Source organism: Sardina pilchardus, chromosome 9 (assembly GCF_963854185.1).
Source record: "Sardina pilchardus chromosome 9, fSarPil1.1, whole genome shotgun sequence".
Taxonomy (NCBI): domain Eukaryota; kingdom Metazoa; phylum Chordata; class Actinopteri; order Clupeiformes; family Clupeidae; genus Sardina; species Sardina pilchardus.
The window spans coordinates 14,002,676-14,017,993 of record NC_085002.1 but is presented as its reverse complement, the minus strand read 5'-3'; the positions used below and the strand labels follow the sequence as shown (position 1 = coordinate 14,017,993).

General features: G+C 44.8%; 1 protein-coding gene across 1 annotated transcript in view; it reads left to right on the top strand.

Moving 5' to 3' along the window:
• The window catches only part of cadpsa (Ca2+-dependent activator protein for secretion a), a 113,256-nt gene that overhangs the window by 16,154 nt on the left and 81,784 nt on the right, over nucleotides 1–15,318 (top strand). Inside the window, exons 3-4 of the mRNA XM_062544945.1 lie at nucleotides 1,778–1,891; nucleotides 4,442–4,774. Coding sequence (XP_062400929.1) covers nucleotides 1,778–1,891; nucleotides 4,442–4,774 — 447 coding nt within the window. The remainder of the gene's footprint in view (nucleotides 1–1,777; nucleotides 1,892–4,441; nucleotides 4,775–15,318) is intronic.

Here is a 15,318-nt window from a genome sequence, read left to right as displayed (position 1 = left end):
TGATGTGCTACTTTTGCGTCACACACCCACAGTTTACTGGTGAATAGATCATACAGTGTGAGTGGACTACCTATCACCTCATACTTGATGTGTTTCTTTAATTAAATAACATTGAATGTAAGGTTATTTGTTCTCCTGGTATACTTAGCTTAGGGAATGTCATCTTGGGTTGATAAACAAAATCAATTGATGAAACAATCCATTGGGTATTGGATGGGCAACCATGAGAAGCCCATCCCTGTGGAAATTACTGTAAGCTCGTCCTTCAAAAAGAAGTGCTAATGCTAGCTACAGAATCGCTCGCTAGGCCTGAAAGATCTCACCTCTCTCTTGCTAGCTGCATAATATCTCACAAAACTTCAATCTAGTCTAATGTGAGGGAGATTTTTCTGTGTGGTCCAATTAATGAAACAAAGAGTCTGCTGAAAAGAGGGCAATGAGAATGCGTGTGGAATCTGTAATTATCCATTTCCTGTCTGCAGAAACTGGAGTAGTTCAGGGCCGCCTAATAACCTGTGCAATATGGTGAGACTGCTGGGACGGAAACACTGCAGTTCAGTGAAGAGAGTGGGATAAAAGGACTGCTCCTCACAAAAAAAGAAAATAAAGAAATATGTGTCAAGGAGCTCTGCTGATTTCTTAGATTTGATGATACGTGGGTGACAGCTGTGGGTGTCAGATTTAGTCTGCCAGAGCTTTTGGTACTCAAAGGTTCAATTTGAAATATGCAACCTTGATAATTCAGAAGACAAGAGACACACTAAAGGACATCAATTAAAGACGCTAGAAATTCAGATGAAATGTACATCACTAGCATTAATCAAGGATGTTTTTTATGTGAATGTATTTTCTCAGTCTAAGTTAAAGGCGCTCTAAGTGATGTTGGGTAACGTCACTTCTGTTGATATTCAAACAGAACAGAGAGCTAGCTTGCTACTCGCTCCCCCTATCCTTCCCTCCCATGCAACTGAAACTGTAACATGCATCTTGTCAGTGATTGGCTGGAACAGTTTGTTATGTTTTTATGGTCCAGGCTGGACCAGGTTGTTTTTGTTGTATTCAGGGCACAGGCACCTACTGCATGGTGAGGTGATATTTGCTGTACTGTATGTGACAAAAATGTTTTAGTTTAGAAATGGCGAAACATCGCTCAGAGCACCTTTAACTAATACAACTCATAAATAATAATGTTACTTCAGATATTGTGAAAGTAACACATAATGTGTAAGACTGACTGAACTTAAATGTCATAAACTCCACATTGTTTTCCTTATGTTTAATTTAGATTGACCCTTAGGGACTGTTTGTGGTAATGAATGCTACATTTTATGTAATTCAATGCAAAGGCTAATGACAAGAGAACCTTATTACACATCTGTGCTATTTTGTAAGGCACAATGCACCGTTTTCTCACCATCATGGATATAGTGTCACTGGGGACCTCATAGCTTTTACTGCATGGACGTATAAAACATGAAGCAACATGAGTGGATTCTTCTGTACATAACATGAGAATACTAACAATCCTACTCATGTTGGCCCATGGTGTCACAGTCATTGTTCTGTTTGACTTGTTAATTCCATCTCTACAGTAATTTCCTATTAGCCGCAATCAATGTATAAACTTTGGTTAATAGTCTGGAAATTGCGGGTAATAGTGACTGGTACTGGCATAGTAAATGTGTCTGGTGCTGTTGTTCTGGTATTGTGTCTTTGATGTGAAATGTGATGTGGTGTACAATATAGATAAGCCTCTTTTGTCTCTCCTCTCTTCCAGATCAGCAAGATGCAGCTGCAAACAGTCAAGGAACGTTTCCAGTCCTTTCTCAGCGGAGACACACAGATTGTGGCCGATGAGGCGTTCATCAATGCCGTCCAGAGCTACTATGAGGTCGATATCACCTAATCATACACGTTATTAACCACTGTTGCAAATTTCCGATCTGTCACTGAAAAAGTTGTAGTGGCAGATTAGAGTGGATTGTCCTACATCTACATCATGTTATGTGGTAAGATGGGTTTGGCTCAGATGATAAGCTTCTTTTTGTGCTTGAAAGCCAGAGTAAGATGAACAGATGACTAGATGTTGCTCAACAAGCACACATATTAATGACATAATATATCACGATGTGCAGCGCAATTTCTTTTTGGTTATATTGTACCCATTCCAGATGGATTAGTTGAAATTCACCAGGCAAATTGGGCAATAACTCAAGTTGAAATGGATCAGTGTTGGTCGCCTCTTCTGACAGAGGTGATTTTTTTGCTGCGACTCATTACCCTGTCAGGAGCATTTTTTTGGCATAGATTTTTCCATTGCTATCCACGCTAATGTTCATTTCTATTCCAATTGTTTTTCCAATATTGAAATCAGGGTGTGAATACTGAACAGGGGAGGCGGAGGTCATTGAGAAGGAGGGGGAGGGAAAAGAGAGGGAGAGAGAGAGAGCGAGAGAGAGAGAGAGAGAGAGACAGAGAGAGGGAGGGAGGGTTTGGGGGTGGGGGTGGTGGTGGCGAAGAAAGAGACTTTCTCTGCCAACCTAATCAAGCTGGTCATTCTGAGAGCCCAAAGTCACTGATTGAAATTTTGCATTATTCAGATCTATCTAAAGCCGGCTCTCTCAATTCAATTAAAGTCCTAATGCTCTTTAGTGAGTGCAGGATGTTCTCTGCCTGCCCACTGAACCTCACCTGGGAGAGCAGGGGAGCAAAGGGCCACAGCCCTGCACTGAGAACAGCCACAGTCCACTCTCCCTAACGGATGGGTCCAATTAGATAATGATGCTGAGACTAGGAACTCTATTTCGACAGCTGTTAGTGCTCACTGATTTGCAGAAAAATACATTCATCAGTGTGTTGGTCAAGCATTGCAGCATGGGGGGGGGGGGGGGGGGGGCATTGACAACACAAAGTGGAATGGGGACAGTTATGTTTACAAAATAGGGGCCATTGTGTGCATTTTGATGTAATTTTGAATACAGAGCCAGGTGTCTCTAGAAAGGATCACATTAGGTTTCATCTCCACCATTTTTAATTTCTTCCAGTGGCTTTGCTTTTGACTTAGCAGACATTGTCAATTGTGTTTTGCAGTGATTAAAATGTAATGCCTTCTAGCTCACAACATAATGATGCCCCACCCATAAAGGAAATTGCTTTGGGTAGAGGAGTGTTGAACGGAAATAAGAAACGTATGCTCTTGAGATTGTGTGAACAAATAACAGCCTCTTAGAGTTGACCAAAATCCAAACCTCTTTCCTGGAAAAGAATGGAAGTAACTGTTGAAATGAAAAGATATTTGGAACAGTCTGAACGCCCACTTTCAATTTCATGCTGTTTGACATTATGTAAAAAGAAAAAACTTTCAATACAACACAATGTGATAAAAAAAATGCCTCTTCTCTACTTTTCCTTGACCTCTCTAGTGCACATTGAGGTCATTTTGGAAAGTTTGCAACTGAATGTAGTTTTAGGTGTGTGACTCAGAAGTGGGCCTGTGAGCTTTTTCCAAGTGACCAACAAATCCATTCAGGAGGTGAACCAGTTTGTACTTTTAGCGACTTTTGGATGCTGTGTGAAAAGTAAATAAATTGATTTGACAGACTCTCTCAGAAGTAAAGAAGCGGAGGTGTTTGTCACTCTGTGAAAACCTACGTGGATGAATAATGCCGCGATAGAAGAACAAACAAGGAACAAGGCTGTGAACAAGGAACAGGGCTGAAAACTAATGGGCGTGCATTAAATGGGGGTGGAAAGGCATCTTGCACATCTTGAAAGGCAGAATTCATGCTGAATGATACAAGTCATGAGCAACATAAAACTGCCATCCAGATGTCCTTTTCAGGGAAGATCTTGATTAATTCAGGGACCCCCCCCCCCCCCCACACACACACACACAATATTTTGTGTTGTTCGAAAAATTGCTTAGTTGCCTTTGCACTATTCTCAACTAAATCTAGGGCTTACATGATTTGGAAATCATAATATTTTGTTTTTATTTATATTTTCACTGCTTAACAACTTTTTTGGAAACTTTTTTTGTATGTCAAGTGTCATTTTGTTCAGATGCGTTTCAATTTAATCAAAATTGTTTCACATTTTTTAGCAGTATGTGTGTTCCTTTGGGTGCTAAGTCCATGCCCTTGTTGTTTGTGTGACCTTGCGCGAATTTGCTATTGTTGGTGTGACCTTGTCTGACCTTGGTGCTGTTATCCTTGACCGGATGAGTTTGAATGTTTTTTGACTGTTTAAAAGCAGCACTCACTGATACACTTATTCTTATTGCACTCTACCTTTTTTTTTTACAATTTTCCTAGAAGTGTTGTGAGAATTGCTTTAAAAAGCTTAAACTGTTTACCATGTTGTAAGTCGCTTTGGCAAAAAAAAAAAAAAGCATCAGCCAAATGTAATGTAATGAATGTGTCTCTGTCCTTCACCTGTCCAGGTGTTCCTGAAGAGCGACCGCGTGTGCCGCATGGTGCAGAGCGGCGGCTGCTCGGCCAACGACTCGCGCGAGGTCTTCAAGAAGCACATCGAGAAGCGCGTGCGCAGCCTCCCGGAGATCGACGGCCTGAGCAAGGAGACGGTGCTCAGCTCGTGGATGGCCAAGTTCGACACCATCCACCGGGGCGAGGAGGACCCGCGCAAGCACCAGCAGCGCCTGACGGCCAGCGCCGCCTCCGAGCTCATCCTCAGCAAGGACCAGCTCTACGAGATGTTCCAGGGCATCCTCGGCATCAAGAAGTTCGAGCACCAGCTGCTCTACAACGCCTGTCAGGTGAGCGAGTGTGTTGCGCTCAAACGGCACAAGGGATTCTGAGGAAGGCCTCGTCTTCTGTTAGCGGAACAGTGTGTGTGTCTTTCAAGGGGGAAAGGGAGCTCGTTGTGCTCTTGGCAAACCATACAGGTGCTGGCAGCAGTGCTACAGGTTGTTTTTGTGTGTTGTTTATGTCTGGGAGGAAAATCGTGAGTAATTCAATTTGAGACTCAGACAAATGAGATTGTGTGCATTTGCCATTTGTTTTTTTGCTCCATGGCAGTCGCTGCTGTTGCATATCCCCAGATCTTACTCAGAGTATGTTACATAGAAGCACCAGCAAAAATAATGAAATCACATGCTCAGTTATGTCTGTTATTCTCTGCTAGCCAGCTAATTAAATGGAACGTCCTCTGTAAATGGTTGAGAAACATGGATTGAACGCATTGTGAAATAGGCTCTAATCCTATCAAACCAGGATATGGTTCATAAATAATCATACACAGGGCTGGTAGTTGGCAGTGTCCATTTCTCTGGATCCATACAGTGTGTGTGCTGATTGCCATGTCTTGTACTTTATCTGAAATGAAAGACTGTGCTTTGGGAGTGTGAGAGCTGTTTTGCAGTAGTGCAGTCTAAGAACATGTAGAGGCTAGAGAGTGGACAGAGCATGGGAGGAAATAGAGATTGTTACTTGGCTGGTATATACACCCTCACTGACAGAGTAGAGAGCAGTCAGGTCCAACAAGGCTTTCAACTGACCTGTCAGGGGCTGATATTCGATTGGAAAATGTGTTAGATGGTTGGATGTGGTAGGACTGCTATATACTGTACAGTATAAAATAGTTGGAAGGTTGCATCTGAATGTATACAGTGAATGCTCACAGCATACTGTATACCCCAAGTGAGGAGACACTAACAAATGCTGTGATGCCAGATGGATGGAGGGGGGAGGTGAAACTTGCTCAGAGCAGAACAATAGGAAGAGCTTTCAGTGGATGCGGATTGAAAAGAGCTGTAAGCTGGGAAGGGCTGAGGATGGGATTGTGTGCGCCAGTGATGACCGCACTTAATGGTATGATGGACTGAAAGGAGAGAAGGAAGGAAGGAATGGATTAATGATGCTGGGAATGGGCCGTGTCAGTCCTAGAAGTCTGTGTGGGCAGTAAGGAGCTTATAAACCGGTGCCCTGTGGCCAGCTGAAAGGTAAAAAGGAAAAGCAGTCACATTGATTTGTGAAGGTGGAGAATCGCTCACTGCACAATATAAACTTATGTAGGGTTTTATTGATCAGATGGTTGTTTGTTAGTCACCAGCTGCACAATATACATGACTAAGCACTGTAACTGTAAGGGTTATATTGCATACATTACAAACTATATATATTGAATATAGCCTGCTATTCATGTTCCCTGGCAATATGTCAGGGAACATATACATCTACATTCATCCTCACCAGCAGAGCTTCCAGTGCTTATTAAAAAAAGTTCAACTTTGGGCTGCCAAGCAGCTGCAGTGCTACACTGGGGGCATGTTCATGAGCTGTTGTGGAAAAACCTGATTAACTCATCCAAATTCCGTGGAAGTCAAAGAGACAAAAGATGCTAAAAGACTGGCAGCTTTATGGATGATCAGGACTGCTTACAAAGATCGCTCCATCGAACTACTTCCTCCAACTTGCTGTCTACTGTTTATGTAGGTTCCAGCAAGTAAACATCACAAGTTCTTGTCATTTTAGAACTTAAACCCTCTCCAACTAGAGCCTATAACTAAACTAGGTAATGCTTTTGGCCACCTCATGCCCTCTGACCTCTTGACATGGCTGTGATGACAAAATGGATGGACAAGTTGTGTCATGGCCTCTCGCCACAGTCCATGTCTTCTTCGTGATATAATTATTAAAAAAAATGCCAGTTCATGCCCCCAGAGTGTAGCACTGTAGCTGTCTGGCAGCTCTAGCTGTTGTAGGTAGAACTGATTGTTTTCATTTTTATACCCGTACCGACAGTACTCGTGACTTCGAGAAACAGAGATCTATGTGCCAGAAATGCCTTCAAGTTGGTCACAGGCGCTTCCCAGCCCTTGATTTAAAGGTCTGAGTACCTTCATCCTGCTCCCCAACATATGCAATCATATGCAGTGTGTGCCAGACAGTAGCTGAGAAAAAACAAAACGAAAAAAAAAAAACGATAGCATATCTTTCTGCTTCCATTCAAAAGGCCCACACCCAAATTATCTCCGGCATCGTGCGGATGACTCAATTGTTAGCCGAGACACAAGACAGGCTCTGCACAGTGCCACTGAAATCAAATGAGCCACAGCATACCCATCTCCAGCAAGGGCTGCAAGAGACAAAGAGAGGCACCGACGTATGGCAGCTTAAGGGGAGCTGTGTGGCGATGGGGACACACGCGGGGGACATTGTGCTGTGCTGTGCTGACTGGTGCAAGCCATCATTACGTTGCATCAAAAAAAGAATCTGTTGGAAAGTCGCCTGTCTTTCCCACTGCCAAAGAAACGGTTTAATCAGTTAACATGCCATTTTGATTAGGCTTCCATTGACTGGCATATTCCCCCACCCCCCCCTAACCCCCGTCCTCACGTCTAATGCTAATAATTTTGTTTCCTCAGCAACAGAGGAGTGAGAAGAAGCAGAGTGTCTCTGTCCAAATGAGCTGCTCTGGTGGGGGGGAAAGACATTAGTATGTGACAGAATGGGAAAAGAGACGCTGTATAAGACAGACAAATTGTAGTTTATTTTATATATATATTTACAGCCTGTGTCGTATATACTGCCAATTTGCTCACTGTGACAGGATCATTAAGGTTCAATGCATGGATTTAATTTAGAGTAGGGGATTGATTAATGGTCAATAGGTCATTGCCGAGGGAATTGGTGAGAAATTGCTTCACCAGTATGAAATGTATAATATAATACCAGCAAATGTCAGTGGATTGACAGATTGACTTACTGATGACACATTAGGGAACTGTGTGTGTGTGTGTGTGTGTGTGTGTGTGTGTGTGTGTGTGTTAGGATTGTTATAGTGGTCACTCTCAGAACATTCTAAGAACCATTCAAAGAACTATAAAGGAACCTTTTCTCCACTGTAATAGCTTGCCTTAAAATACAGGTGAAGTAATAATGTGACTTTGGATCTGAATGCCCCCCCCCCCCCCAACCCCCCACCCCCTTCTGTGCGTGGAAGGATGGTTATAGTGGTCACTCTTACAATAGACTGAGTTCTAATAGATATTTAAAGAACTATAAAGGAACCTTTTCTCCACAGTAATAGCTTGCCTTAAAATACAGGTATACAGTATAACGTGGCTTTGGATCTGAACCCCCTCCTCCCCCCCCCCCAGTCCTGATCAGTGTGTGCCGTTGACCTTTAATGTGTGCTTCTTCTCTGATGCACCATGAAAGGGCTGTCCCTTAGCTGCACTATCACCAGCTAAACCAAAGCCGAGGGTGGAGTTCATCAGAAGCGAAACAAAAACAGCGAGCTGGAGTGGCCCTGCCTCGCACACACTCCGACTTTCTGGGCAAATGACACGGTCTTGCCCTTTCTGCCTCCGCATGAAAGAGAAAACGCTCGCGCTCTCCCCTACATGGGTGAAAACTCATTTTTTAACAGCCCCTACCAGCTCTCTCTTCTCCACAACCCCACCTTCTCAGCAGCGCCACCAATTACACTGCCACCACCGCCACCACCACCATCACCACCACCACCACCACCATTCGGAGCGGAGGCTCACCCACTGGTGTTCCCGTGGTAATCTCTCCAGCAGTAGTCACGACCTCAAAGCTAACACTGCAAATGGCGTGTGGGGGAAATATGACAAAGTAAAGCTCTGGGATCTGTGTGTAGCCACCTCAGTGATGCCAAGCCCAGGCATGCTCTCAACAGCACGGCACCAATCACATTGTGGGTTACATGATACTACACCAGAGGTTGATCAGACTGATGAATGTGATTTTATTGAGTAAAGGGGGGTTGTCTGAATGACAACAGAAAGAAATTGGATTTCTGCCACTCGCACAGCTACGTATGTGTGCTCTCCATATTGGTGGCGTTGTGTGGGTGTTGCTTTTTTGAAATACCAATATGGATGAACTGGGTATGATATTAAGCTTGTTATATGGCAGACCCACACATTGGTTTCAACACTTCAGCACTTGTTGCCAGTGTGGTGATAGCTTGTGAAGAGAGAGAGAGAGGGAGAGAGAGGGAGATAGAGAGAGAGAGAGGAGGAGGAGGAGGCAAATATGTTTACAAGGAAAGGTGTGTATCCAGTTTGCTTTAAAAAAAGATTGATTGGACAAATACTGAAGAGAGACAATAACTGTGAAAGCACACACCCAGAGAAAGAAAGACTGACAGAAAGACTGAAGGAGGGAAAGAGAGAGAGAGAGAGAGAGAGAGAGAGACAGAGAGAGAGGAACAGAGGACTAAGCTTAACCATGAAGAGGAGTGACAGCAGAGGACAATATGAGCAAAAACAGAGTTGAAAAGGAGACAGAAAGAGTAAGGAGAAAGAGGAGACAGCGAGAGAAAAGGCAGGGTGATAACAAGACAAAGACACACAGGAAGAGAGAGAGAGGAAGAGAGAAAGAGAGAGGGAGGATGAGAGAGAGAGAGAGAGGATGGAGAGAGAGAGAGAGAGAGGGTGCGGTGGGCGGGTGAGTGCACTGCTTCAATCAGCATGACTAATTCAGCGCTGCCATGAGACATTCATCTTCATCAGGCCGCAGAAGCACAGAGCCTCTCTGCTCAGCCCTAATGCAATCACAAGCCACTCGAGGGCCCATAACATTCAGCTCCCTCCTGCACCACCCCGCCCGTCCGCCCGCCCAGCAGAAAAAAACATCCATGCAGGTAAATATTGATGGCTAGGGGCAGAGAAGTGCAGAAGCGTGAAGTGAAGTCGACAGGCCCCATCGCCACTCCCGTATCACCATGGCCCCAAGAGAGTCCCTCCGTGTGTCCTATATCCCGAGTGACAAATGGACGTTAGGTTCACTCAAGTGAGACAAGCAGTCTTGAGCGAGGAAGCTAGTCACTCAACATTGCTTGATGTATCATTGTGCATGCGTCGGAGGCCTAGCTACTAGCACTAGCTATACTAACAGTGCTGAATTTACTGGAGTGAGTCCAGTCTAAAGAGAAGGCTTTGTTTTGGTCAGTCTGTGTGCATGGACTGTGCCGTACTTCCCTCTGGATGGAAGGGTCCACTAAACAAAGTGATGCTGATGGCCTGGTCATCTGAGTCCCATTCCTTAGTTGTGTTGGGGCACAAGGATTTATGAACCTTGTTTCATTTCCTCACTATGACGTTCACATTTTTAGAAGATCTTGGAGTGATTACTTAACTTACTAAACTGCTAACACACACACACACACACACACACACACACACACACACACACACACACACACACACACACACACACACACACACACACATACATCCATCAGCTCAGTCTTAAATCCTGCATACATACAGACAGGGGAGCCACTAGCACTCTGGATTCTCTCTAGTCACTGGGTCGACCTTTTATGAGTGGGTCATCCAACAGCTTTAGGGATTAAAGGAAGCTCAGCATTTGATTGCAAACTGCCATATTGCTGAAGTACCTACCTCATTTATGAGACAAAACAGCCCCACATGTAAACAGCAACAGTGTGGCAGAAAGGACAGCGCACAATGTACTTTTGATTTATTGTCAACAATTTGTGTTTCTATTTTCAAATATAAATTAGCTTTTTTGATTAGTTTTTCAGTATCTTGCTTTCATGTTTGGTATGTTGTCGTGACTTGTCATAGGAAACCAACAGTTGATTAACTGTGCTGTGATTGCATTATGACTTGCACTGTGAGTCTGTCATTCATCGTGATGTGAGTTATGAAATGTTTCTCTGTGGAAGGCTGCTCATAATTCATGAATTGCATTCCATTGTTTGTGGTATTACCGCTTCATAGTGTGTTTATTTTTCATAGTGGGTTTATTTAGGTACATCATGTGCAGAAGAGTCAGTGTATTGAAATACAGCCATATGTCAGCACACATGACTAATGATTTCTCTGAACACGGTCGTCGTTTTTCAAGAAGGACATTTTTTGAGAAACGTTTTTGTATGCAAATGTAAAATAGATGAATAGGTATTCAATGGCAAAGGCAAGCAGGGGTGCTTATTGATGAGCAAGCGGAGTCTGAAATGTAATTGTGCTGCCTGTAATGTATTCATGGAGGGAACAGCTGATGGGAAAGGAGAGGGTGTTTAAAAGCCCAGTCTGTTTACTGTCTCCATGGCAGCAGAGCACGGGCAGACAGGGTAGACAAAAGGGTGTGAGCGTGTGTGACGTGTGTGACGTGCGTGTGTGTGCACGCGCGTGTGTGTGTGTCTGTGTCTGCCTGTGTGTGTGTGTGTGTGTGTGTGTGTGTGTTGGAGATGTTGGCTCCATGAGAAATGGGGAAGGGTTGTGTGTGATTGCATGTGTGTGTGTGTGTGTGTGCATGGATAGTAGACAACAAATCCAACCATATATGCTATGCTGAGCGGTCCAGGGTCCAAGGTTTAGTGTAGATGTGAGATACTGTATGGTGTGCATTACAGCTCTTGAGCCAACACAGACGACAATGGGCCGTGTCTCATGAACACTCTTTCCCAGGGATCATAGGTGAGTGAAGGCTGTGTCAGCTGCACCTGTATGATTCTCAGAAATCAGAAAACTGTACTAATCATAGAATGCCTTCCCAAGAGAAAGCCGTTCATTTCCTGAGTCTGACTTGCGGTGTGAAACACGTGACGGAGGCTGGGCAGGGACAAATGTGTAGCACCAGCCGCTAAAATGCCTGCAGTCACTAGTCACTGTTTTTGCCAGTCATACTCATAGTTGCAGTTGAGTTGATTGATTCCTCAATAAGCCTCATCCCTTCGAACAAGAGCGGTGTCTTGTCTCCATACTCTGCACCGACAGATTCTGGTTGGAGTGTGTATGACCTGTTAGTCATCTTCACCAATGCCACGAATGCACCAGAAGTTAACCAGGAGTGTAAACAATGTTGCATATTCAATTACCTTGCTCCATGCTTTGCAATTACAATGGAAGGGATCTCAGCGTTTGTTATGATAGCGATAAGCTCCTAGGTGATGCAGGTGCCATATTTAGTGCAAACAACACCAAGCGCCGTAGCTCATTACCACTCAGGAGCTGTCATTTCATTTACACGTTTTAGTCTCCATTTTGAGGAACAGATGCCTGGAATAAAGTTAAATACATGGTGCATTGAGGAGATGGTGAGAATGAGTGTGGAAGCCTTAAACCTCTGCTTGGTGCACCTGATTTTGTGAGCTAATTGATTTTTGCATGGAGTTGACCCCTACTGTTATTATGATAATGCCGAGGGCCAGTGGCAGTCACGTCTGTTCGGTTTGTTGTCCATTAGGCTATTGTTTGGATTAGAGAAGGGCGAATCAGCACGGATGGTGAATATGAATGCCAGTGAATTTCACCTCGATTTCAGGGACACCTCCAGCATTTTTCGATCATGGCCCTGTTGTTCAAGTCACACACCTCACAAACCTTCTTTGGTTGCTTACGGTGAATTTCCCCTTGGGGATCAATAAAGTATCCATCTATCTATCTATCTATACCTATCTATCTAGCTATCTATCTATCTAAAGTCCAGTCAATTGTCAAACTCATGTGAACATGTAAGTGTTACACAGGCACAGATCAAATTCCATGTTCCATGTTCAAATGCCATGTTGTGACATACATTAATATTGTCATAATCATTTGCAGAAATGCTCGATCATATTCTTCACCACATTAATGGGGAAAGGAAAGTTTGACAATTGACTAATATGGACTTTAACAGAAGACAGAGGTATGTGACTGCGTTCAAATTATACGGTTTGTTAGACAGTTAAACATGCATAGGGATCTGTCCATGTTACACAACATTTGTATTGACATATTGATCCTCTTCTGTGGCATAGAAAGTGATGTTGCTGTCTGCCCCCTTAGCATTATAGCTGCCTAGCTATTCTCCCCACTAGCATGACAAATGCCTCAATTTTAGTTTTCTCAGTGACATCTAATAACAGGGTTCACTTCGAGAAGTGCCAGAATTCTCCTTTAATGATAATAAGCAGTTTATTTTACAGCGCTTTTCTCAAACCTTTTAAGTGTCAGTTCAGGTCTGGGGAAGGGAAGACAGCTTCAGAGACACTGTAGCCATCTTCTCCATGCTGCTGTGCATCTCCAGTGATTAAAAACACGAGAGCAGAGGGGGTGGGGTGGGTGGGTGTCAACGGACAATCCATTTGCCCGCTAACGTCTAGGAGGTTTTGGCTCTGATTGGAGGATTGGGTTTGGGATTGGAGCATGCGTGTGGGATTTTTGGGATTAATTCATTATAATCTGAATCCTGGAGTGCAGCGCTGCGCCTGGGGCGGCTCGGCTCCGTGGGGATCTGCGCTGGTGTTGCGCCTCCCTTAGTTCTCCGTTCTGTTGTGGTCAGTTCGCTCGGACGGGGGCCTGGCAGGGCAACCTGTGTGAACCTGCCAGTAGGCTGCAACTCAGACATGTTGCTGTCAGCCGCACACACAGGGAGTTAAGAGGGCAGAATGGGTTCCAAATGGCAGAACATGATGAAGAGAGAAGGGCAGAGAGAATGTCTGCATGGAAACAGACAACACATGTCACTATGACCAAAGGTCAGCGTCAACAGGAGAGAAAAGGAAAGAGAGAGAGAGAGACAGACAGTGAGAGGCGAGTGCTGTAATGTGGAGATGAGAGAGACGCATGTAGAGAGGATAGAGGGAGTGAGAGGGAGAGAGAGAGAGCGAGAGAGTGGGAGAAAAGAGAGCGAGAGAGTGGAATCTCTTGTCTAGACCTTCAGCCTTCTCAGGCCCATCCTCTGACACGGCCATCTAGGAATTACTTTGTGCTTGGATCCCTCCTCGCATTTTTTGACGGGGTGTAGAGGCCTGCCTGCTATTCTGTTTCTCCCCATCCTCACTCAGAGAGTCACATTCAGCTCTGCCCCCCTCCTCCTTCTCTCACTCTCTCTTTCTCTTTCTCTCTCACTAACCCTCTCTCTTTCGCTCTCTCTCTCTCTCTCTCTCTCTCTCTCTCTCTCTCTCGCTCTCTCTCTCGCTCTCTGTGTCTCTCTCCTCCCTCCCCTCCCCAAACTGTCTTTAGTGCCTAAAATCATTTCACATTACAGATCTCTCAGACGTGGGCTCACCCCAGAGCCAAAAGGCAATCAAGTGGGCGCCTGCGCTGGGGCCTGTGCAATAATTAGGTTGCCTCCGAGAGTTCAGAGACCGCGCTCTCAGCGGGAGCCGGCGGGCGACGTTCCCGGATCTCTACGGTTTCGGAGTGCGTCTCTTCCCCGTCAGGGCAGCGAGATCGCCCCGCTATTGATTGTCTGCGGCTGTGGGAATTCTCTGTTTTTATTTTTTTGTTGTTATTGTTCTGTTTTCAATGTTTGCCTTTGACGTTGGTTAATCGCAACATTGCAGCCTACAGTATGTGGAATAGTGCGACACTACATCAAGCCAGTTACTGTAGTATGCTGGGGCCTCGTGCGTAATGCAATGTTTGAATAATAAAACAAAGGCTGTCGTGATTATCACCTCGTAATAGTGACTCTGCACTGCAGCGCATGGACAGGCTAGTGCAAGCAAGATTAAACACAAAGCAACGGTGGAAATGGTAGAATGTCATACATAGACAATGGTGGCATATGGCATGAGTGATGTTTTTTCCCAGGTTCTTTTTGCCGGTGTGATGGCGAGACCCTTTGTACCACACCCACGCCAATGACACCCTGGGCTTGTTCTGTCTGTTGATTCCTTGTGCAGATAAAGAAAATAATGTATTTTCATAGTAAATATTTAACAAGCTGAGTCACGTGTGGGGGCGCCACAGTGTGCGGTGGGGATGGGTTTTAATCTGCTCTTGGTCTTAACACACTGGTGTGATCTGTGCAGAGGCTTTCAGACATCTCACATCACTACATTTTCATTTGCTCTACAGTGTGTGTGTGTGTGTGTGTGTGTGTGTGTGTGTGTGTGTGTGCATGCGTGCGTGCGTGTGTGTCTGTGTGTGCGTGTGTGTTTTCATTCTGTGTATGTCTGAAATCCCACGTCCATACTGTACCTGGGTATGCCTTGTTGTGTGTGTGTGTGTGTGTGTGTGTGTGTGTGTGTCCATGTCTGTGCGTATCTGTGTGTGCGTGTCTTTTGTGCGTGCGAATGGTGGCTGATGACAGCCTGCACTGGACAGAGGTGGACTGGGCGTCTGATGGCACATGAGCTCTGCCCTGCAGCGTGACCCCCTCAGACCGCATCGCGCCTCTCCCCGTTAGCGTTAGCCAGCGGAGGTTAAGCACATATAATGAATCTAATCACAGGGCGCTTCGCTTATATGAGATCTGATTACGTAGAGGAAGGGAACATTGCACGTCCCACTTCTTACCTTGTTAATCACGGAAGAGGTCTCCCCAGTAAAGGATGTCACAGATGGGACCACACACACACACACAC